At 38.3% G+C, this 24,301-nt stretch overlaps 1 protein-coding gene across 5 annotated transcripts in view; it reads left to right on the top strand.

Annotated features, from left to right (window-relative positions):
• OSBPL3 (oxysterol binding protein like 3) overlaps positions 1 to 24,301 on the top strand; it is an 87,878-nt gene that overhangs the window by 18,313 nt on the left and 45,264 nt on the right. For all 5 annotated transcript variants that reach the window (XM_069007139.1, XM_069007134.1, XM_069007135.1 and 2 more), the window contains exons 2-3: positions 600 to 719; positions 22,265 to 22,507. In XM_069007139.1, coding sequence (XP_068863240.1) covers positions 22,415 to 22,507 — 93 coding nt within the window. In that variant the 5' untranslated portion in view covers positions 600 to 719; positions 22,265 to 22,414. The remainder of the gene's footprint in view (positions 1 to 599; positions 720 to 22,264; positions 22,508 to 24,301) is intronic.

The raw sequence follows: 24,301 nt of genomic DNA, 5'->3' as shown, positions 1-24,301 counted from the left end.
ACGTTAAACTTTGTCATAAGCAATTTGTTTTGTATTGTTCGCGTTGTACAGGTAAGTCCTACAGGCTGCTAAAACTGTAAAATTGGATTGTCTTCAGAAAAAGGGCATTTGACTAAATGTCAAAACTCCATTGCTTCAAAGCAATGGCTGAATAATGATACAAGTTTCTCAAAGAGTAGTACTCCAGTATCTGTTTCTGTGCAGGATTCTTCTTTCTTGTTTTGTGCTGACAAGATCCCCACAGCCTCAGTAGAGTTACACACTTGTGCAGAGTTCTGAATCTTTGGAGCAAGAAGGGTTTCTGTTACACAATGCATTGCTCTCTTAGTGTATTAGTAAACTAAAACTCAAGTTGCTTAGTTATATGGGAGAGTGTGGCTAGCCCGAATTTCTAATGCATATCTTTCAGAAAATGTCAGCTACTGATGCTGTATTTTAGAGAAATATTTTGGGAGGGGAGAATGCACAAAAAACAAGGTGGGAAATTTTTCAGAAATTCATACATTCTACTCATTACCTCCCTTATGTTTCCCAGATATGAAAGGACAATGCAGCAGGAAGTTTTATTTCTCATCTGATTTTTTTGGTTTGTTTTTCAGCTCCAACACAAGACTCATGTGAGTTTGCCACATCTTGCCTAATGGAATTGCTCATACTTTCACTTCTGTAAAAGAAGAGATTTGGATTCTTCCTAGTGACAGTGATCCTACTCACTCACTGTAAGTAAGTCTTCCTTCTATCATGGATGTGTTGCCCTCCTTCTAGGAAAGCAGAGGTTAAATTGGTGTGGAGCCTGTTTCAGCCTAGAGAGAGCATGATCTAAGAAGCTGTGTAAGAAGCTTCTTGGTATAAAGTACTACTCAGTGGAGAATGGGAGAGGACTTACAGTATAGCCACAAAGAGGCAGCAGTTCAGTCCCTTTTTGGGATAAGACATTGTGCTTAATTAGATATCTAGAAGAATTGAAGGAAGTAGTAAGGAAACAGAATAGGTGAACCTGAAGTTGTGCTAATGTAGCCTTTTTTTCTGCTGACACAAGGGTAATTGTTCAAAAATACCTCAAAGTTGTGTTACTTTTGAGGGAAATGGGTTAAAAAACACCATTTGTTGGGTTGTACTGTGTTTGGGTTCCCTTCAGTCTAAGGCTTTGGGGTTTCCACTGATCACCCACTGAGTTAGGAAGGGGGACTCTCACCCATTGCACCATTGGACTCTGAGGTCCGTGTCTCATTCTGAAATGTTCTATCTAGACTGCAGCCAAATACAGGACTTTGGCAAGGTTGAGATTATGTTATCGGTGACATTGAAAAAATTCTTGTCCTGCTGGTGGGTTTTTTTGCCCGAGTGTTCACTAATTGTGAGATTTAGCATTAGGAGAAAACTGTCCTGAGTCATATTTCCAGTCATGGCATTTGTGGCATTTTATCTTCTCTAATAGTATGTAAATATAGTCACAATACATTCTGAATACTTAACAATTTCTCTTGGTGTAGAGACATTGATAATGTATTTGAACTTCCTGTCTAGCTGCTTGTGCTGCATTTCAACTGTTTTGTTTGTATCTGTGTGTGTGTGTGTATAAATAGATATATTCTTGTCCTTTTTAACCTGTGGGGACTAGATTAGTATTTTAGAGCACATAGGATGGTTAGGATGTTGTAGGCTTTACATGCATGTGATTTACATATTTGATTGCAGTTTTGGAAGGCTGGATGTTCTGAACTGTGCAGTTCTTACAGTCCTGTATATAAACTGATGTTTTAAAAATCTGTCTTGATAGACTGATGTGAATCTTATACTTGTAAACCAGAATATAGCACTGCTGTTTGGACTAATTTCTTATTGTACTTGCACCTGTGTTTGTGTAGGCTTAATCACTGCTTTAAGCTTGGAGAATTTTTAGCCTGAATTTCTGTTCCTCTTGAGAGCATGTAAAAGGTATCACTAGCTCCAGGATGCCCAGTAGGAACTTGCTTTCTTGTGGAAAGCTGGAGATGAGTCATGAGAACTGAAGTATGTAGCAGGCACAAGGATTGAATCTAGATGTGACTGATGTAAAGCACATTAAAAACCATGTATGTTTTCAGCTTCGTTAAACTAGAAGCTGAAAAGGTGTCAGTGGAGGGGAGAGCAAGGAGTGGAGAATACTTTCACTTGGTTATTTCAGTTGGTAGGTACTGCCATACTGCTCCAATGGGCGGTGCCCAGTTGCTATGGGATCCTTTTACCTGTGAAGATAGTGGAGTTTATCAACACCATTACAAAACAGTTCGCTGATAAAGTTGGGAATTTTTATGTTTAAGTAGTAAATCAAAGTTTTGTGATTGCCTGATGACTTTCAAAACATTTCTGTACGTGACAAAAATGAACTTAGAGCTGCCCACCCCAGCATGCAACACGTGGCAATTTTATTTACAAAGGGGGTTCCTGTGGAACAGATACGTTTGTGACTTCCCATGAAGTCGTGCAGGAAACCTGTGAAAAACTCTGGTGAAGACCTTATCTGCTTATCCTAATCTTTCTAGTGTTCCCCATTGAAAGACAACTTTGATAGGTGCTGAAAGGAAGGGTGGTAGATTTACAGGGATACAAAACTGACAGCATTTGAACAGTTACAAAAAGGGAATTTTTCATTGCTCCTCTAATAGCGGTAGCAGAACACTGAAATGAGAATTAGGATTTATCTTAAAAATAATACTTCCATTTTCATACTGACACAGTACAATCCTGTTCGTATATGTTCTTGGAATGCATTAATACTTTGTAACACCCTGTTTTTTGAGATACATTAAATCTCCCATTAACACGTGGTATAATTTCACTGAATAGCTCGGTATCTTTTGAAAAAGGAAAGAAGTAGTACCGGGTGCTCAAAGTGAATTCACCTTTAAGTGGCTGTCTTAAATTCATTTTTGCAAGCTTGAAATTCAATTGAAAATTGAATCTATGGCTGTTACAGAATCAACTTCCATATGTTACTGAGCCTTTAGAAGAATTCTTTACTGCTCTCCTGAATGTAGGAAAATACAGTGATCCTCATTCCTCAGTCGGGATACATTTTTTTTAAAAGAAACCTCATGGAACCCCTGTGTATTCTGGTCTTTGTTGGTATTTTCTCTTAGTTTTGCTAACCTAAAATTCCAGGCTGAGTTCTTTGGTACAAATATTATGTACATTGGCTATTTGGTTTTATCTCACTTGTGAAAGGTATTTAATTTTACTTTTTAAGCTGAATATTGGTAGCTCAGTGTTGTCTGCTGGCTCTTTACTTATAGTCTTATAGGAAAAACTCTACTTTGTTCTTCACAGAACAAAGTTCTGTGTTAAAATGTGCCATTTAGTTCTCCTCTGAAGGAAAAAGAGGCCAAATCTTAGCACACAAATGCTTGTAAATGCAAAAATAACTAATGTACAACCCTAACTGTTCTTTGTGTACAAGCTCATGACTATAAATTTAAGCTACTTCTCTCAGATGTGCTTCTTTTGGAATTAGCTATGAGTATTTGTACTAACTTGTACAGTGAATAGTAGCATATGTGAATCTCCTGCAAAAAAAAAAGTGAAGAAGGTAAGAAAAAGGCTGCTTGTTAACTTCTTGTCTTACTAGTTGCTGTTGAAACAAATTAGTTTTGTTATTGTTTAAGACCAAAACAAACTCTTACATCTGAGTATTGTGGATGGCATCTGTGGATGGGGGTGGTGAATAAGCAAGTTACTTACCTCATGGAAGCATAATTTGTATTTTTTTGTTTTAGTCATAGATACTTTGATCTAAAACAGAAAACACATGGGAGCTGTTTGAAACAAGTGGACTGCTGATGTACTATGATTTCAGAATAAAGTAATTTTTAGGACTTGTTTCAGTAGAAAATAAATGTTTGTGAAATTATGAAAAAGTGGACCAAATATACAGGCACAGTTTTATTAATACAGCATGATATTATTTAAGTGCATCTTTTAGGGCAAGCTGTTGCTTGTAAATGCCAAATGTGTCAGGCTGATGTTTGGCTTGAGGTGGTGTGATGAGGTTGTGAACTCCTTGGCCCTGTGGTGCCAAGGTGACAGACCATTCTCCCTGGATTAGGGACAGAGTATGTCACACACATGAAAATTCAGGTCTTCTTAATATTTACTGCTTCCTACTTTGGCAGAGACTATGAACTTTAAGTGCTTGAAATACCTAATTAGCATAGCCAAAAGTAACTTAGAAGATCATGAGTCTTGTCTCCTGTTATGGAAACTTCAGATTCCTTATGCTTAAATGCAGAGAAAAATAGCGACTGCTGTGTCTGGTTGTTCCAGGAGACAATCAGCTGGGTCACCCTTCCCACTTTAGCAGTGGGAACAAGTTGCTTTCTTAGTAATATTACAGTGAAGATTTGACAAAGTGAAAGCCTGCATATTGCCTACAGAGAGTGATACAGATAGTCCATATTCTTACTAGTGAAAATGTTTTCATCATACCCTCACTGAGCAGAAGCATACACTTTTCACGAACTCAGTCCTTTGATGTGCATAATTTTTTTTGCTTGAAGCTAAAAGAACTTGCCTCCCTTCTTTTAAGGGTAGGTCGAAGAGAACATCTCTGTCTTTCAGTATATGTTTGAACACGTGCTTCTGCCAGCCTTATCATTTTGAAAAAAGATGAAGTAAATTTTTCCTGCCTTTGCTTATGTAAACTCTGGTAATTTCTTTATTTGTCCACCAGCTGAAGAATAAAAATAAAGCCACAGATACATCAGAAGGCAGAAGATTTGTTACATTTCAAAGGTGGCCTTAGAAATTAATTAAGACCAACAGCTGTATAGCTGTGTGGTTGTATAGCTTCAAGGCCCCTCTTTCCAGTTGTGCCACAGCAAAGGTTCTGTGTGCAGGCAGATTGCAGGAGAGTGGAAGAGAAGGTTGCAGTTGTCAGTGGGCTCCTTCAGTGTGGTAACGAGGATATGAGACTGAATCCCCTATCCTGCCATGTGTAATAGTGAATGAGGTATGGCTTTGGCCTTTAGTGACTGTTGCTTATTCACTGATTCCTAGTTTATATGCTGTAGACTCACATTTGCTTCAGAGAAAAGGTCATATTCTTGTTTTAATTCATAAGGCAGGTTCTCATAGCAGCAGGTGTTTGAAGACAAAATGAAAACAACATTGTTTCTTTAGGTTGGAAGAAGCTTCCTACTAAGCAGAAAAATATTATGATTATTGAAACAGTTACTTCTCAAAAAGAAATAAAGATTAAAGACTGAGTAAAATGTTAACGGTATAATTTTTCTGAGCTATGTGTATAAAGTCCACTGGCTTCTTCAGTTTCAGTCAGTGGGCTTCTGTTACATTAATGTGTTTTAATCTTGTTTTCTCCTTGTGTGCTTGCCCAAGAATGTAATCTGTCATAGATTCTTGTTGCACTTCTTATCAAAGCATATATGAGGGATGAAAAATGGTCAAACCTGACGAAGCATAATTATCAAGAGTGATGAATAAACAGATGTAGTTATGAAAATGTAACATTTGCAATATTTGTTTAATGAGTTTTGTAAACTTTCCCAACTTTACATGTCTCACACACACGGTGTCTGTTGTGGAGACACATGCTTTTTAGTGACCAAACCATAACGAGAACTTTTCAGAATCGAAGTACATTCACACATCAACTTATGTTTCAAGAACATTAACATTCTTGCAGAAAACCAGGAAAGATGGTTTACTCCCCATGTTACCTGATGAGGAGTAAAACATGCTGTCTGGTAACTTGCAGACACAATAGTGAGCATCAGAGTAATGATGAAAAGAAATTGATGATAAAATGATAATGATAAAATAAAATGATGAAAAAGCTTTAAGAAGCCTTCAGTGCAGCAGCATGTTTTACTGTAACTTTCACTGTTCTTCCCTTATGTCCAGGTGACTTCTGTGCCTCCAGATCTCCTGAAGGAGCCCTGGGCTCTGCTGCTGTATTTTTGGAGGATGGCAAGTTATTAAAGAAAAGGAAAAGTTTCTGATCTAAGACCAGATTTCGTATGATGCTTTACCTTGAAAAGTAGCAAAAATTATCCTTATTTTTCCCCCTTAAGTTTTGCCCACATATGTTTGTCCCCTGGATTTTTTTACTTCCAGTCCTTAAATATCTGAACAATTTGATGACTGTCCACAGATGTTTGAATGTACTTCAAGCAGTACTTTATTTTTAACAGCAGAAATTATGCTTTCAGGAAAATCAAAGAAACTCAAGTTATTATTCTACTTTAGAAGTGTAATAATAAAGGATTAATCAAAACTAGAAAATTGTCTTTCTGCAGCACAGCATTTGTTTGGAACTTCTAACAAGCTGTCAAGTGGTACAAAAAGAAATAATTTTAATTCTTGGGGGCTCTTGCATTAGCTAAAAGGTAGAAACTGTCAGCTTCATTAATGGTCCAGAGGCAGCAGTACTCACTGTGGTGATGCCTTTTCCTGGTCTTAAAATCAAGAGTCAGACATGGTTAGAAGGGGAAAAGGGATTTTACCTTGGTATTTATTTTAAGGATCCTTAGGTGCACACGTCCAGGTTGAATGCACCAAAATGCACACCATAATGCCCCCCCCCAAAAGATCTGGTATAACATTATAGGTCTTACTAATTAGCACATTTATCAAAAATTCCCTAATAAGAGGCTTGAATGAGCCCCCATTCCCCGAGGAACCTTCCCCTGGATGGTTCTATCTTAGTTTACAGAATGTGTTCTGGAGAGGACCTTGGGATCTGGGGCACACTGATCCTCTACCTAAGAAGCTTCTGAAACATTTAGTCTTGTAGCTGAACAAACAAGTCCGAGAATGTAGGCAAAAAGGACTCTAAGAATACAGAAGCTGTAAAAAGATACAACAGGTATAAAAGAAAATGCAAAAAATCATCATGGTGACAGTGAAAAAAAACCAGTGTGTTTCTGGTTGAGGGACACCAATATAATTTGGTGTTGGTGATGAGAAAGACAAGGAGGACCAGAGAATGGCCCTGTCCCTTTGTGTGTGTTTTTTTTTAATGACAACTTTTATTGGGCAACAACTCTTTGCTTCTAAAGATTTAAACTATTAATGTCATTTTTAACACATTGTGATGAGTCATGTGTCACTCCATGCCCGCTTTTATTTTTGCCATGACTGGACAAAGTGATAGTAACAAGTGGTTAGCAAAGTAAAATGTACCCTAAGAAAAGATAGTTTATAGTTTCACCCTTAATACCGTTCAGCATCTGGCCAGCAGCTTTTGAGGGAAAACCTTTGCTTCAGGAGAAATAGAAAAATCATTCATTGCTCAAGCTTTGGGACTCCAAAGGAAATTGGATTTTCCACTCTGTAGAGTGAGACAGGCTGCAAAATCTAGAGCTTTTCAATGGATTTTGATTTGTCATGAGGATAGTATAAAATAAACATTTTCTATGCCCGTAGTTGGCTGTTTGTTCTATCTTGTCAAATTTTAGTTTGTACTTCACCTTTAACCTTTTTACATATGGTTTATGTTTTGAACTTGAATTGTCTGGGGTTTTTGTTTGTTGAGTTGGCTTTTTTTCCTCTTTTTTGTTGTTTTGTGGGGTTTTTTTGGTGCCATATAGCTATTGAGGGAATCTAATTCTTCAATTCTAGCTATTGAAGAATTAAGAAGAGGTGATAGCTAAGTAACAGCTGTTAAGGGAGTGATTCAGCATCTCCTGCTGCAACTAGCTTCCCCTGCAAGTTGTGAAATCTCAATCTGTCCTGGATTTGCCAAGTCCTTGGTGAAGAAGTGCAGGTAACCAGCGTGCAGAGACTGCCACAATGGATACTGTGGTGGGTTGACCCTGGTTGGACACCGGGTGCCCACCTAAGCCACTCAGTCACTCCCCTCAGGTGGATGGGGCAGAGAAAATATAATGAAAGACTCATGGGTCAAGATAAGGACACAGAGAGATCACTCAGCAATTGCTGTCATGGGCAAAACAGTCTTGACTGAGGGAAATTAATTTAATTTATTGCCAGTCAAATATAGGGTAATGAGAAATAAACCCAAGTCTTAGAACACCTTCCCTTCACCCCTCCCTTCTTTCTGGGCTCAACCTCCAAATCTGCTTCCTTCCTCCCAGTGGAACAGGGGTTGGGGAATGAGGGCTGTAGTCACATCATCACACATTGCCTCTGCTGCTCTTTTCTCCTCAGGGGAAGACTCTTCACTCTCTTGCCCTGCTCCAGTGTGTGGTACCTCTCATGTGAGACACTCCTCCATGAATTCCTCCAACATGAGTCCTTTGCATGGGCTGTAGTTTATCATGAACTGCTCCAGCGTGCATCCCCTGTGGGGTCACAGAGTTTGAGGAATACTTCTGAAGTGGGATTTTGGCTTTAAGCTGGAGGCCCTTTTAATAGTATCTTGTGAGAAATAAGGAACCACTAATACCATCTTTTACCTGGATATGTGGCTCTGTGTGGGATGCTCCAGCTGTGCTGTACAGGCTATTCACTGAAGAATTGGACTCAATGATCCTTGTGGGTCCCTTCCAACTCAGAATATTCTGTGATTCAGTTGTCACCTGTAGGAAGATAAATCCATGTTTTTTTCAGTTACATAACCGCGCATCACATTTCATTTAACTTACAGCCCAGAAATCTGTAATGCGCTTGATATGTGTGCATTTAAAACATAAAGTCATTGTTATAGACAAAATAAATATGCATCTTAAGACTTGATTAAAAAGGGATCATTAACACTTGAACAAGGTGCTAGTATCACTTCAGATGAATATATAGAAAACATGAATATCAATATGCCTATACTTTGGAAATGAAGGGTATTGGAAATGAAAGTTTTATGACCGGCAAGAATTATGGGGTTTGCCATGGAAAGTGCAGCAGAAGTTCCTAGCCTGATGAGAGCTGCTGAAGGTGTATTCAGTAGAGATGAAAGCTGCAGGCCACCTGAGACAGGTTGCAGGCTGTTTGATCTGAGTACAGGGGCCAGCTCAGAAGGCCCAGCCATGCTGGTGCTGAGTGAAGTGTCCAGATCTCTGAGTCTCTGCAGTGAGTCAGAGCTAAGGGGCTTCTGCCTTGGCTTCCAGATGTGCTGCCATGAGTCTGGTGTAATCTAATAGGCAGTGACCTTTAACTGCCTTTTGGCCTTGTGGCATCAAGCTGCTACTGCCACAAATGACAATTAGTAAAATTCCTCTCATTGGACTGCAGTGAACAAGGGGTAACGTGATAGAAAGTGCAGCATAAGGAAGATGTGTTTATAAAGAATATTTTATTTCTATCGCAAAAATATTCCTATGACTGCAAATGTTTGAATTTCAGAGTGCTCTGAAAGGATTGTGAAAACTAGCATTGTTGCTTCTTATTTATGCAACTTAGCGGTAGCAAAGAAGTTCTGGTTCCGTATGTTACAGGGAAGATCAAACAGAAGACTGTTTAATGGTTTTGGATAAATTGTGGCAACTCAGTTTGGACTGATTGCTTTCACCTGATTTGATTTGCTACCTGTGAAATACCCAGTTTCTGTCCATGGGGAAATGAAGGCTCATTAATATTGTTGAAATAATGTCTCTCTGCTTGCTCAGCTGGAGAAAAGTCAGGCCTGCAGCATCTCTGAAGTGGTTCTGAATCTAAAAAACCAGTGGTTGTTTATGTACAAAATGTTAATTGTCACTCTGCTCTGTTCAGACATAACTAATGTGTGACTTAATTTAGATACATTAGCTGAGAATCATTGTGTTCACATGGGAAGTAATGCATTTGTCACATGTATTTCTCATGCTTAATGCATAACATCCAACTTGACAATTCCTGCACTTGTTGGTGAGTTTAAGCTTCTTAGATCTACTGTGTAAAGTGGTTAAGCTGCTGGTTTTAACTTCTAAATGCCTCATGCTTTTTCCATGTCCTCACCTAGCTCTAGGAAAGTATCTGAGGCATGGGTAATGGGGCAGGGAGGAAGACAGAGAGAAACTGAGCTGTTCAGACTGGTAAGAGGAGATGTGAATTCTGTTTGAGCAATTTGTGAAGTCCCCAGGCAAAATCAATACGAAGATTCCTCTGCACAAGGCAGCAGCATTTATTGGAAGCTTTAATTATTTTAAAGCACTGTATGCTGGATTTGTATGGACAATCTGTAAGAACAAATGACAGACTTTTCAAAATTAGTTGCTGCATGCCATAGGGAGTAGAAGCAAATTTACATTCCAATTTTGGGAATAATAATGAAATTCTGAATAGATTGTCAATTGGTAATAAGTAAAAATTTGTATGTCTGGAAATGGTATCATTTATGTTAAAGAAAAATGTGAGGTATGAAAACTTTTGCTGCAGTTTTGGGTCTAAATGAACTTCACTTTAAGGGTGGGTGTTTTGGGAAGCACAAAGATGCAATCAGTTTTCACTGGATGCTGTTCAGAGCCTGGCATGTGACTACCATTTGTCCCATTTTCAAAATGCTTATTCAAAAACCTAATGTGCTAAAAGGAGAAAAACATAAGGAGAGGGATCAGAGTCTTTTTCTCCAAGTAATTCAGTAACTTTTTTGTATTTGACACAAATATAAATTCTTTGCATTTTTATGTGTACACTTCATAAATTAACTGGCATGTGGCTCTAGTAGCATTTTAATTCAATTGGCCAAAATGACCAGGTGGAATACAGCACCAGGTCCTCAAGAAATGTTTTATGTTGTGTACTGTGTTTTCTTTCACCTTTCAAAAGTGTGATACCCATTCAGCATGATAATCCATCCCCAAAATCATGTCTTGTGATGCAAATGATGCTGGTGGGTGGCAGGAGATCCTGCTTGTTTTGTCACTGCGTTTTAGAGTTCAGTACTGACTTGAAGCAGTGATCACCCTATCACTCTAGAGAACAATTTTTTGCTGTTTACTCTGGGAACCATATGGGAATAGTTTCAACACCACCACTTTTATTATTCTCACTGTTAGTGTGAGTCTCCTACTCTGGAAGATCATTATAATGAGGGATATCATGGGGCTGGTGAGCAGTCAGGTGAGTCAGCATGTTTGAGAAGAGTCTGAAATAGGAGCTGGGGCACTGCCAGCTCCCACAGCCACCTTGTTTGTTTGCTGCTAGAACAGACAGTGGACTGATTTTCTTATTTTTTGAGTACAGAAAAGACTGTCAAACTGCAAATACTGATAATGTAACTTCTCCAAATGCCATCCTTCCAGCTGCCATTGGTCATTCCAAGATTTATTTTTAATGTGATGTTCCATGTAAATCCTTGTTATTTTGGTGTAACAACACTAAAGATCTTTGGGGTTTTGGACATACTGTATGATGTGATCTCAAAAACAGTATAACATGTTAGGAGAAATAATTGGGTGCATTTTTATATGAAAATCTTAGCGGTTTTTTACTTAAATTACCATTCACTGTAAATTTTTTTCCACATTTCTCCTCCAGCTCCTCATTTTCTACATACATTTAATTTTTCTACCTTTTCACAATTAAACACATAGAACAAAAGAATGAAATCCAATCGTTCTGTTTTAACTGACTGTATTGCACAGGTGTATTTTTTTCTAGAAGACAGTATGAGTTATGGCAATGCTTTAATGTCTGCAAATGTCATGTTTTCCAGTCAAGACTGGATGAAAACTTTGCGCATAGTTTCAATATTGAACAGCCTGTGAGAAGACAACTTTCTGTTAAAAGTGCAATTTTATGTCCTGAACTTTGTAAAGGTGTTTTCCTCCTTTATGCATTCTATATTTCATAATGTTAAAAATATATTCTTGAATAAGTTTCTCAAACCTTTAATGCTAAAAGTATCACTTGGTAGCAAAATTGTAAAAAACACATTCAATGAAAGATTAATATTAGTAAAAGTTAAGGAAAAAATATGTAGGTCAGCATGGGTGAAGTAGGCGTGAGTGCCATCTGTTAAGAAAATATCTTTCAGTATTATGTTTCCTGCAACTTCATATGTTACTTTAGTCATTTTAGACGTTTTTAAATAAAAACCCCCAAACCTTTTTGTGTCTTCCTCCAAGAAATTGCTTTGTTCTATTTTTCTTTTCAGAAATTCATCAAGAGAGTTATATGAAATAAGACAAGTATTTTCAGAATTCATTTTATGCACTATATATAATTAACCACAGCTTTGATTTTTTTTTTGTGTTGAAAGTCCTGATGGTCTAGCAAAGCCAGTGCCATATGCCAGCAGTTTAAAAACTAACACAAAACTGATGAGGGATTGGAAGGAGAGTAAAGAGAGAAGGCAAAGACTGGTGAGAGAGAGAATGCAAAGACTGGTGGAACTCTTTTAATATTAAGCTGTTTAAGGGGAACCTACATCACTTTTTAAAACTGCTGTTTATTGCCGGTTTTATAGCCTATAATTAAAATCCAGCTCGTTAGTTGCTGTTCAAGTATAACCAACCTCAAGAATGCTATGAAGCAACTGAGATGTTGGATTGTACACACTATAAAACTCTTCACATTGTTGTCTGCCATCTCTGTGGCCTGCTTGCAGCGACTGGAGCTGAACTAAAAAATTATATACTCATTAGAAATAAAAAATATGGATAGTTTAGTTGTACCACCCTTTCACTGAACTCAGATCAAGTTCTTTGTAAATTATTCATTCTCTCATACTGCTGAGGCATCCTAATTAAAACCTTCCATCTTTTAAACCTCTAAAAATACTTGAGAATGAGAGCGTAGCTAAAGCTTTTTTTAATCATGAGGCATTTCATTTGTTTTTGATTAAATTCAGATAGATAGCTGCTAGCTTGCACTAACCTGAATCTACCTGAATCTAAATGTAAGATTAGGGACAGAGTATCTTTTCCAGAACTGTCTGGATCAATTTAAAATAACACTGCTTCCACTTTTTTGACCACCAGCTGGTGATGACCATCCCAAAGCAAAGTATGTGAACTACTCACCGTGACAAATGCTGCTCTACTGAAGTGGATCAGGGAGGGCTCATGTGTTTGGTGGGTTGTGGTTTTTTTCGTTTTTTTTTTTTTTTTTTTAATGTATTTATTTTTTGGCTGGTGAACTGATCTGTAGGAAAGGACAGTAACAAATTGCTTCAATTACTTTGGCAGCTTTGAAAATGAATATGAATTTGAGTTCTAGCCTGTCAGTGGAGGAACTGAGCTGCTACTGAGACCCATAAAGGTTCTCAGCAGCTTTATATTAACTCTGAGCACTATTGCTGGATGCAGGCCATATTTCTACATTGGGATGTCATATTGTAGTAGACTTGTATAAACAAACTTACTGCATTAAAACTCTTCAGGTCTTCCTTGTTCTGGGCTGTCTGTAGTAGAGTTACATTGTTCATGGCTTTCTTTTTGTGGCCAATCTCTGAACTTGCTTTTAGATTTTGTACCCTTGTAGCTAGGCCGAGGCAGGGCAAGATCTGACATGAAGTCACTCACTCTGAGATGGACCTTCTGATCTTCCCAAACATAGGTGCTACTTCTGCAGCTTTGTGTTTAGTTTCTTCCCTTTTCAAGGGAAAAAGTTCCTTTTCCAGTTCTGCCCAAGTTGAGCTCCTATGGTAACCCTAGCTGGATTTGTCTTCCCCTCCAGCATTTCAGAACCTGAGGACATGATGGTGGGATTGTATTATTTGAGGTGGGGAGAGGGTCCCTTTTATGGTTCTTTCCTGTTCAAGAGCTACCCTTTTAACCAGAGACCCTCACTTCTGGCCTGCATCTTTTTTTGTCTGACCCAGCTATTGTGATTGATACTTTCCCATTTCTTATTAATTAGGCAAAACATTGCATGTAGTCATTCAGATTTATAATCTGGATTCCCACATCTCCCATCTCTCTGCTTCTAGGTCTCTTTCAGTTAGTTCATCTTTATCCTATGCCATGAAGATAACATTGCAGAGAACTCGATCCATGGAACCGCTTTCCTGGTTCCCATTGTCAAGGTGTTCATTACGATCATAAATATGAATGGATTTAAGACCAGCAGAATCTTCCAAGAGTGGTTCACAGCATCTGTGACTCATGGTTCCTGTCACCTGCATACATGAACGTGGGTGATGTGTGTTTCCAGGCAAAAGGACAGCTGCAGGCATCATCGTGTCTGTCCTGGAGGAGCTCCTGCTAAAGCTTTAACATTTCTAATTTGTATTTAAAATGAACACATTTCTGTGAGAGTTTTAGATTAGATATTAAGAAGAAATTCTTTACTGTGAAGGTGGTGAGGCACTGGCACAGTTGCCCGGAGAAGCTGTGTGTGTTCCAAGCCTGGAAGTGTTCAAGGCCAGGCTGGATGAAGCTCTGAGCAACCTGGTCTAGTGGAAGATGTCCCTGTTCGTGGCAGGGGGGTTGGAATTAGATGATCTTTAAGGTCCCTTCAAGCCGAAGCCATTTGATGTTTCTGTGGCTCTGTGTATACTTTTTTCCTTCTGTTGGCCTTTGGGTTTTTTTTTATTTTTATTGAAAACTTGGAATTAGCAAACTCCTACCTTTTGGCATTACTAATAAAAATACTTACCACTTGTAGTACTAAGTGTCCTAAGGATACTTCATATGTAACTATCTTCTACAATGCATTTCTAAAGTGTTGATGTTTGTTTGCACATTGCTTTTTTAGTGTTAAGAAATTAGTGGCCCCTCACCTAAGGTGGTGTTAGAAAGAGTTAACACTGATCTGCTAACAACTAGCTGCCCTTGTTCAGAACACCACACACCTCTTTTGTTGTTTCAAGATCTCATAATATGAAAGTACTTCTGTAAAGAAATAATCAGCATAATATTTAAAAGGAAGCTGTAGTTCTACATATATAAATATTAATGCTGTAAAGTTCACTGAAAAGGTGTCCTGGAGAGGACTTGGAGACAGAAGCCTCTAAAGATATATTAAGTTGATCAAGAAGAAATATGACATTTTTATAGTTCATTGTCATTGCACTTTATAAAAGTGTGTAAATGAATTTCTATGCATCCTAGGAAGAACTGAATCTTGTTACCACAGTTATTAAATAAGATTTAAATTTTGAGGTAATAGGCCTGCTTACAAAGGAAGAATACTAAACATTCTCAAAGGGAAGCACTGTTTCCTTTGTGTTTTTTTTTTTCTTTTAGAAATTAGTGACATACAAAAGACAAATGACAATTCCAGTGTATCATGGAAAAACAAATATCTGTGAGGGGGATCAAAATTTTTGTTTGGTTGGTTTGGTGGTGGGCTTTTTGTTTGTTGGTTTTTTTTGTTGTTTTTTTTCTTTTTTTTAAAAAAAGAAGTAGATGATTCCAAAGTGTGAAAGGTAAAACAGTACATTAAAGAGGACAAAGCAGGTTTGTTGGATCCTGCCACTCTTTAATGAACATGTCTAGCTCTCTTGCATGAGATAAAGAACCCGTGTTGTGTTTGCTATTCGTACCACCCTCATGGTATTTTTCTTCAGACTTCGGTGAGGGCCTTCCAGGGCCACCAAAACTATTCCAGTATTTTTATTTGCTGTTCTACAAGAAACCGGAGATGACTGGGTTTGGGTTTCTTTCTCCATAGTTACACCAACTATGTCAGCTGGTTTAATAACATACACTGTTTTATGTCAGCCTTGATAGATTTATGCATCTCACAGCATTATGCAGTTCATCAGGTCACAGAGAGCCGGTCTGATTCAAAGTTACACCGATGCCTTCAATGATTTGACAGAAAAGTGATGTCTTTTTGATGTGCAGGCAGTTCTGTCTTAAGATCTTGAATTACTACATGCTGGCAGACTGACAGATATTTCCAGAACTAACATTGTGCCTATCAAAACTGAATCCACGAAAACAAACAGTGTGTATTTCAGTAACACTTTAGCAATAATGACTGCAGTTTTGAAAAGGAGTAAGCCTCGGGGCACAGTGAAGTATCTTTGTTTTAGTGAACAAAGCAAAGCTTTAAGTAGTAAGAGCAGATAAATGAAAGACAACCAAGCTCCTGCCAAATGTTTCCCACTCAAGGATGTTATCCCTAAGAGATGGGCCTCTCCAAGGTTTTTAGTACAGACTGTAAAATGATACCATGTGCCTGTAATTTTCCTTACTGAAAATGATAATAAGCTTGTCTCTCTCTCTTCTTTTGCCTGATCACCTTTGTAAGGTTTTCTCTAGCTGAACAGCACTTCAGTGCACACAGGCCTGCTGCTGCTTTGTTGTTGGAGCAGAGGGAGGACTGTCTACCTCGCTGGCACTGCTGTATGCGGTGCACCCGCTCCGGGCCTAGGGTTTGATCACAGCTCAGGAGCTGTTGTTTTCTGCTCCACCCTCCCGGCACGGAGACTGTGGACCCCTCTGTTACTGGGTCACACATTGTTTCTTGTGGTCCCCCAGCTTTTGGCTTATCAGTCGAGTGTTCAGTCCTTCCAAGAGCTGGAAGGGGCATGTGGGGCCCCCTGTCAGTCATGCTAGTGAGCCCTGAGCTGCCAGGCAAGCCCTAGGCAAGACTCTTTCTGAAAGGGCTAGGGAGAGAAGAAGAATATTAATTATTTAGGACCTGACTGTGAGCTACATTAGACCTGTTAGTTATGATTCTCAGTGGTGATTGAAAGTTGGGTGGAAAAGATACTGTGAGAGCTGACTAATTACTGTAAAAATACTGTCATTACTGTGTATATTTTCTGTGTCACTAGTCACCAAGACTTTTAACATATCTGTCTAGTTTATATAGCCAGTAATTTTGGGTTCTTTATACAAGTGCAATCTATCACAGATCTCCTGGGGGGATGGAAACAGTGTCAAGAGTATGCATTTAAAATGAATCATGTCGTGTGCAGTATAATAGTCAGTTTCTGTGGTGGATGTGAGGAAGAGGTGGTATTTTTATATGTACTCATATTTCAGGATGCTGAATGACCTATTTCTAAATTTATATAATATTTTTCTAATGTAAGGATTGAATTATCTGCTACAAGGGTTAGTGAAACAGCAAATATTTGCTTTGCTTCAGGAGAGTCTAGTTAGACTTGACATCGAAGCATGTTTGTTCTTTGATGTCTTTCTTGGGTTGTATTCCATTTGTTTTCTGGGGTTTGTTTCTGGGGTTTAGTTTTGTGGTTTGTTTTCTGGTTTTGTGAGTTTGGGTTTCTTTTGCTTTCTGTGCACTGGAACATACGGGATTTTCTTTCATTGAGTGATGAACTTTATACATGATAAGCAATCTGTTATTAAATGCAGTATGGTTGTTGTTTGTCTAGCTTTTTCCCCTTTCCCTCTTTGTCTGCCTCTCTTGATTAGACAATTAGGAGAGTTTTCTTTGAACTAAATTTTCCTCTTTTGGGTCACTGACATAGCATGATGTAATTGCTACAATGGCCTCCTTAAGCAGGCAGGCTAGATGGAATTGTTTCTTTGCATGACAGACTACTTCAGAGCAGTAGTTTTTCATGGCTGATGAAAACATCTGCTCGAGAGAGGTGGTGATTTGGGTGAGCACCTATCTGATGGAAGTCAGTTCTGAAATGCTTCCTGTTATTGTTAGTCTCCCTAAGCTGTTTGAACTTTTGCTTTCAAAGATAGGTTTAATAACCTACCAGTAAGAGTTGTTTTAAACTGCTTTGTTTGTCTCTGCAAGTTTTGTTTAGTAAAGGGACTAGCTTGTAACAACAGGATTTATGTGCTTTGACCTTCGATAGACCTTTGAATCTTATGGTAATTGAGGAACAGCAAATACCTGCCTTGAAAAGACATCTCCAATAGTTGTACATGGTGTATCTGTAGCCTATAAATAATTCTTTCCTATTTTGAGCCAGATGAGACACTGGGATAGATTAAAGCTGGCAAATTAAACTATAACAGAGAGAGACATGAAAGCAATACTAGGAAAAGACTATTGCTTTGTTTATCCAGGCAGATGTGAGTGAATGTAATTTAATAATACCTGCAGAGCAAAGGTTTCAGCACAAAGTCTTTTTTAATTCTGTGAAAGTCACTCAATGTTGCTTGCAACTCTGATTTGGATTGCTCAGTTCCATGCTTGCTGTATCCACCTGACTCTTATCAGGCTTTATGTTGTTTCTATTCTTCTATCCAAAAAACTGTAATTGACTACAGAATGAGATGTACACTTCCAGTTTTGCTTCTCAGAGTATCTAGTGTTCCTTCACTGATGAATCAGCTTTGAAGCAGCTATTAAGGCTTTATTTTCTTCCAGAACTGTAGCAAAAATTGCATAATGTTGATTTTTTTTTTTTTTTTAACTGCAGTTATACATAATTTTTTTCTGAATTTCACTTCCCTTCTTTTGGTGAGATGTGAAAAATCTTTGAGTTTGCTATAAGCTTATTGTTTTTAGAGTTGTGAGAGATGAAATGATACTGCAAGGCTGCTTTGAACCTGTGTAATTTAAAGGTTTGCGGACAACCTGGGATGGTACTTTTTGAAAAAGAAAAGTATTCCCGTTTTACATATTATCATGTGTTTACATTAGCTTTAATTGATGTAGAATGATAAGGCTCTTAGTAACAGATGACAGGTAGAGATAAGTGCTGTTTATTGTCTTACGGTTTAATAGCTCTAGGTAATAATATTTGATACTCATGTATTCTTAATTCTTCAAAATGCACCTGGTGAGGTCATTTGCAGAAATACTCTTGGCCTACTTTTGCAGCTGTTGACTTTATAGAAAAGAATTAGGCCAATACTTAGCACTTGTGAAAATTACTGTCCTAAATTTATTTGGATTTGCCTCAGCCTCACACCTTTGAGTTGTCTTTTTGGAGTAGACCAAAGTAGCACTGTGTACTCCAGAGACATGTGGGAGTAAATGCATTCTGAGGCCATCCTTGTGGCATGGAAAAGAGCAAGTTGTAATGAATCTGAAGCAGTTGGATCATGAAGACTTTAAAAATCGACTGTAGTTGCAATATTCCCTTTGTTAGTATAACACTACTTTTTATGCTTTCTTTAAAGTTGAAATTACTCTTATACCTGGTGGCCTTAATTTCCCCAGGTAATGTAAAATATCGTTTGCCTTAGAGAGAGGCCCAGTCACTGCTGCTGAAAGCCAGTCAAGTTGGGATGCAGGATCAGTGTTTTCTCACTTTCCTGGAAGAAAAGTGAGTTATTGTTGAAGGGCAGCCACAGTTCTCTTTTTTCTTTTCTAAACTTGAAAAGAATTTTTAAAAAGGAGCACAGAGTTGTTGCTGGAATATGCAGCAGTTTTTACAGAGGAGATGAGGGATCATTATTCACATACACTTTTTCATGTTCAAATCTGGAAGTCTCAAGGTAAGAAGTTAAGTTACTGGGAAACACCAATAGAATAAAGCACTTTGGAGAGAGGATACATTTTTCACTCGTGTATTCTTCAGGACTGGTAAGAAAAGCCTTTCCTTCAGCCTATGCAGTAATTAATTTGAAGGAATAAAGGAAAATTTAAAAACCCAACTTCAGAAGCAGACTGACAAAATACTTCAGGTGCGCTCTGCCAGATTTACCTCACCTGTCTCCTGCTCCATGTTCAAGCACCTCTTGTTAGGTCGTGAGTCATCTTCAGCTCATTTGAATTCTGGAAACGTGCCCATCTCCCTCTTTTTGATTCCAGAAGGACAAATGACATCGCCCTAGGAGATCTTAAGTACTTTTTTAGGTGGCGTAAGTCTGTGTCTCTCTGACGTCGATGTTAGCAAGTAGAGCAGTGCAGTAAAAGTGGATTCTTGTCGTCAGTCAGGTAAAGGTGAAGACCTAACAGCAGCCCCTGGATAAGACTAGTCAGGACTAGCTCTATTCTGGTGTTATGGACTCAATGCTTTGAGCACTGGATGCAGTCCTGGAGTATATTTAATCCAAAAGGGATTCAGTTCCCATGTTCCAAGACTGCCCTGCAGTGCAAACCTAGTTATTACAGGAGATCTGCAGAGGAGGTAGCCCTCTGCTCTGTCCTAAAACATTAATGTAGCCAAACCTTTAGTTCATTTAGACTCCCCACCAGAAACGTGATGATAGAAATATTCCTATAATGATACGGCTTCTCTCTGTGTTGAAGTCCAAGAGACCTCTAGGATTTTTTTGGCTTACTTGGCACTTCCAGGGCATCGCAACTCTTGTGTTGTGTGTTCAAACAGGCAAAGGGCATTGTATATCTTAAACCTAGTGTGTCCAGGAGATATACCCACAAGGTACTGACGACAGTAATTTTCAGTGCATTTTGCTGCAAATTAGAGCCTGTTTCTTGCCATGAACTCTGCCAATCACTGCCAAAATGTCAGATAGTCACCAATGAAAGCTGAAGGTGCTCATTCTGAACATGGAGCAGTGAAGATAACAGGGATTTTTCTGAGCAAAGTGTGTCCCAAAACTTGCTGTCTGGTTTCAAGGTGGTATTTGAACAATGAGTTTGCATGAAGGGTGTTTCTGTTCCTGTTGAGAGTGTTTGACCTCTGCTTGTTAATACAGATGTTACCATTAAACTACTTTGCTAAATGGAGTTTGCAAGTAAGGAAGAAAGTTAATCCTTTATATTTACTCTATAGTTAAAAACCTGAGATGCTTCTAACCTGCTTTAAAAAAAAAAAAAAATCTAAGTCTGCTTAAAGTATTAGTTCTTAATGAAATGCCACACAAATTTGTCTTCCAGACAGAAAGTGACCATACCTTCTCCAAAATGCACTGCTCCTTATCTCAGTCATAATTTCAGTTTAAAGTCCATCTGTTGGGCCCAAATCACACAGACCTTGCTATCACATTGCTGTTCTGGGGTTTTTTGGCCTTCGTTGTGCTCACTGTCTTTGTAGCTCTCTGCTGGTTCTTGGAATATTGACCAAGCTGACTCACCTTCACTCCTGAAAGAACCCCAGGAGAGTTCCTTTCTCACCTCACTTGTGGAGGCTGTATCACAGATTTGCTCTGGAGGTAACAGAGTATTTTTGACTAGGTAAAGTAAATGCCATAAAGAGAGATTGTGTTTCAGGTGAAAAGAGGGCATGTTGATTGAAATGTTACAGCAAACTATATTGCCAGAAAGCACTGTAGACTGGAAAAGGTCTCTTGTTCAAAAGCTGGATGCTTCAAACTACAGCAGCAGGGAGAGGGGTTTTCTGCTGCAGTGTTGTCTTCATCTTAAATATAGCACCTGGTTTTAAGTTTGTGTTCTGTCTGTGTCTGTGGATTTTGATGTGGTTTTTTTGGGTTTGTTTTGGGGGTTTTTTTGTTTGTTTTTGGGTTGTTTTTTTGTTGCTGTTGTTTGGGGGTTTTTTTAAGGAAAATGAATTCTTAAAACGCACAAAATGTTTTACTAGGGATCTAAAATTACTGGTTCTCTCAGAATAGTATTTAAGTGTCATCAAGAAAGAATGAGTGCCAACGTCAATAATCAGTGATTCCAGCTCAGGACTGTTCACAGTGCAAGCAAGGGCATTGTGAAGTAGTGCCTCCCTGTTCTGGCAATGAAATCTCTCTGTGGAAACTTCCTTACCTTCCTCAGTGGTTGTTCTTGGACTCTTCATAATTGTGAATTCTTTGCCTGAGACAATAAAATTTGAAGTGATATACAATGCAGCCACCTCAAGTTTTGGAAAGCATCACCTTTTTCTAATGTCCTCTATGTGTTGTTTTGTTGGGGTTTTTTTTAAGTATGCGGTTACCATGACAACTTTTACCCATGCTGGAAATCCCTTACTGGGAGTTCCTGGCATGGCTTTTATTTGCATGTGCTGCAAGGAGCACTGTTGTTAAACAGACTGTTAATTATTCTTCCAGTCACTCACTGAGACAACTGATGTGACTGTAGTTAGAGCTTTCTGATTCCGGGTGAAAGTGGTCATGCACAGCTCTATGCAGCTAACTTTTCATGCTCACTACTTTTAGGTATTACTCTTTCATGTACAGTTTCCTTTTTCCTTATAACCTGAAGCCATACTTACTTGTTTAAATTATCAAGGAACAGATAAGATACATATTTTTGATTACATCATCATTTTTGGAGACATTTTATTAGATATTTTCTTGTCACTTTGAGTCTATTTTGGGCCGTTTCATATAGATAGTTATTGTTTTCTTTGTGTGTCTTTATTAATTTTTAAAATTAATTTAAATCTGTAAAAAGATGCTTGATACTGTACTTTGTCCTCTGAATAAATAGCAACAATTATAATGTTTTTAGGCTCCAAAATTAATGTCATTCCTGTTTGAGACTTGCAAATTTATCTTAAAGTGATTGTTGAATTTATTTCTTACAAAATACAGTAATGTGCTCAGCTTGTGTTACCAAAGGCTTTGTTATGATTCATGCTAGAGTATGTCAACAAGAGACAGCATCTGGTAACTTGGCTTTTTGTTTTTCTTTTCCCTTTTAGGAGTGTCCCTGGGATACAGATCATGCCACTGGACTGCATTTGGGTAAAGAATGAGTTCAGTGTTTCTCTGAGGAGTCTTCCAACACATTTTCCAAATTACCTTTTAATGGTGTTTTAAGTGAGCTTATGTGAAACAAATAGTATTGGATCATGAGTGACGAAAAAAACTTTGGTGCATCCCAGAAAATGTTGTCTCCTTCAAGAAGTACTAGCAGCTGCTCCTCCAAGCAGGGAAGTCGACAGGTACTTCTTTCACCAAACTGAAAGGATTGCTGAGATTGGCTGTTACTTTTTTCTTGAATACCTGCAAATCTCTTAAATCCTGTTTTCTTGTTGCTTACTTGTTTTATTTCATCACTTCTTTGCTTTCCTCACTTTTTTTTTGTTGGTAGTAGCATCTTGTTTTGAGTCAAATGCATTACACACATTACTAAATAGCAGGCATGTGTAAAACTGGAATGCTAACAGTGCATTTTGATTTCCATCTTATTGTGTGTATGGTGTCTTCATAGTGAGATGGAGCTGCTGTAGCATCTTGTTCTCAGTGGTTTGATCCTGAAATCCCAAATCTTTTCTGTTAGGCACTACTTTTGTGGTAGAATATTGTGTAACTGCGCTGTTTATTTCAAGTTTCCAAGGAAAGGTGTGCATGCATGTGTGAAAGATAATTCATTTTTCATAAACCTGACACAGGGCTTCTTTGAATGCCCATGTGTGCTGGTTGTTGCTAGAGAACTGTAGATAGGAAAATGAGTATTCATGTAACATGCTGCATCTGGGTGCCAAATGTAAAGGTTGCTTTGTTTTCTGCAGAGATTATGCTAATCTTTAAACCTCTCAGTTTCAAAAGATGTGTCTACAAGTGTTTGCACCTGACAGGTGAGGCTGCTGAAGACAGCTTTGTTTGTGGGCAAGAAATGCTGACCTGCAGCTACACTGAGAATTAAACTTAAATGTGCTCAATCCATATTTGCAAAGTCATGAGCAAAGTGCTCAACAACTTTTATCTGTACAAGTGCTGGCTTAGTGGAGCTCTTGAAGCTGCCTCGGGCTGAGAATTTAATTGGAATTGAGCATCCCAGTCCCCCAAAAGCTTTGGAGTCCTCAGCTGTGTTTTGAAACAGCACCTGCTCTTCTAGGACTTCTGGCCCTGTTCATACAGTTGGCAAGGCAGGCAAATGTCTGAACAATTTATGCCTTTTAAAGTGCTGTGCTTGTGAGAAATGCTGTGCATTTCCAGTATAGTGAACAGTGAAATCCTTGCTCTCAGGATGTCTTTTTTGTTTTCCTGCCACATTATCTTTTATATCCTCCGTATGAGGATAAAAGTGTAATTTAAAAGACTTTTTAAAAGGCATTGTCTGTTCAACAGTTCATGTCTATCACGTGTTATCATGTAGTATTTAAATAATAAGATTTACATGAGTATGACTAAATCCACTGGTGTGTAACACAGCCAACATAAGGAACCATACTTATGCCATTTATTTGCCCTTTCCATCTGTATATGAGTTTAAATGACAGTACTTTAGGTGATCTATTAACAAAACAGCAACAATCTAAAGTTGTATGAAACTGTTAAAAATCCCCTAATCAAAAAAGGACCACATGTGCAATAACCTTCAGGAGCTTTTTGTTTGGATTTGTTTTGGTGTTTGTTTCAAAATCCTGGTAGAATAGTGGAATGTAATGCTTTTACTGATACTTTTTTATTAATAGTATCCTGAAAGTTTAAATGATGTTGCCGGGTACTGTGCAGGTTTGGGAGTGATGCGCTATGATTTTGGTATTCTTCTCTTCATATTCCAGCTCCATGGAGGGCTTCTTATTCCCCCTTCAAACACTTGCAGCTCTTGTGCTTGTGGCTTGTGGGTTAGTGACAGAGCTGCCTGACAGATGCTTTTCTCTGTGCTGCTGCTCTGACACAGCACTTCTTTGAATCTGATTAAGTAGAAAGAAATTCTGAAAATTGTAGGGGAAAGGTGAGTTGGAGCAGGGGGAAGCTTGCCAAAAAATAGCAGGATCTTCATTTTGAGT

Source organism: Aphelocoma coerulescens, chromosome 2 (genome assembly GCF_041296385.1).
Source record: "Aphelocoma coerulescens isolate FSJ_1873_10779 chromosome 2, UR_Acoe_1.0, whole genome shotgun sequence".
Lineage (NCBI taxonomy): Eukaryota > Metazoa > Chordata > Aves > Passeriformes > Corvidae > Aphelocoma > Aphelocoma coerulescens.
This window is presented reverse-complemented; position numbering and strand designations above follow the sequence as displayed.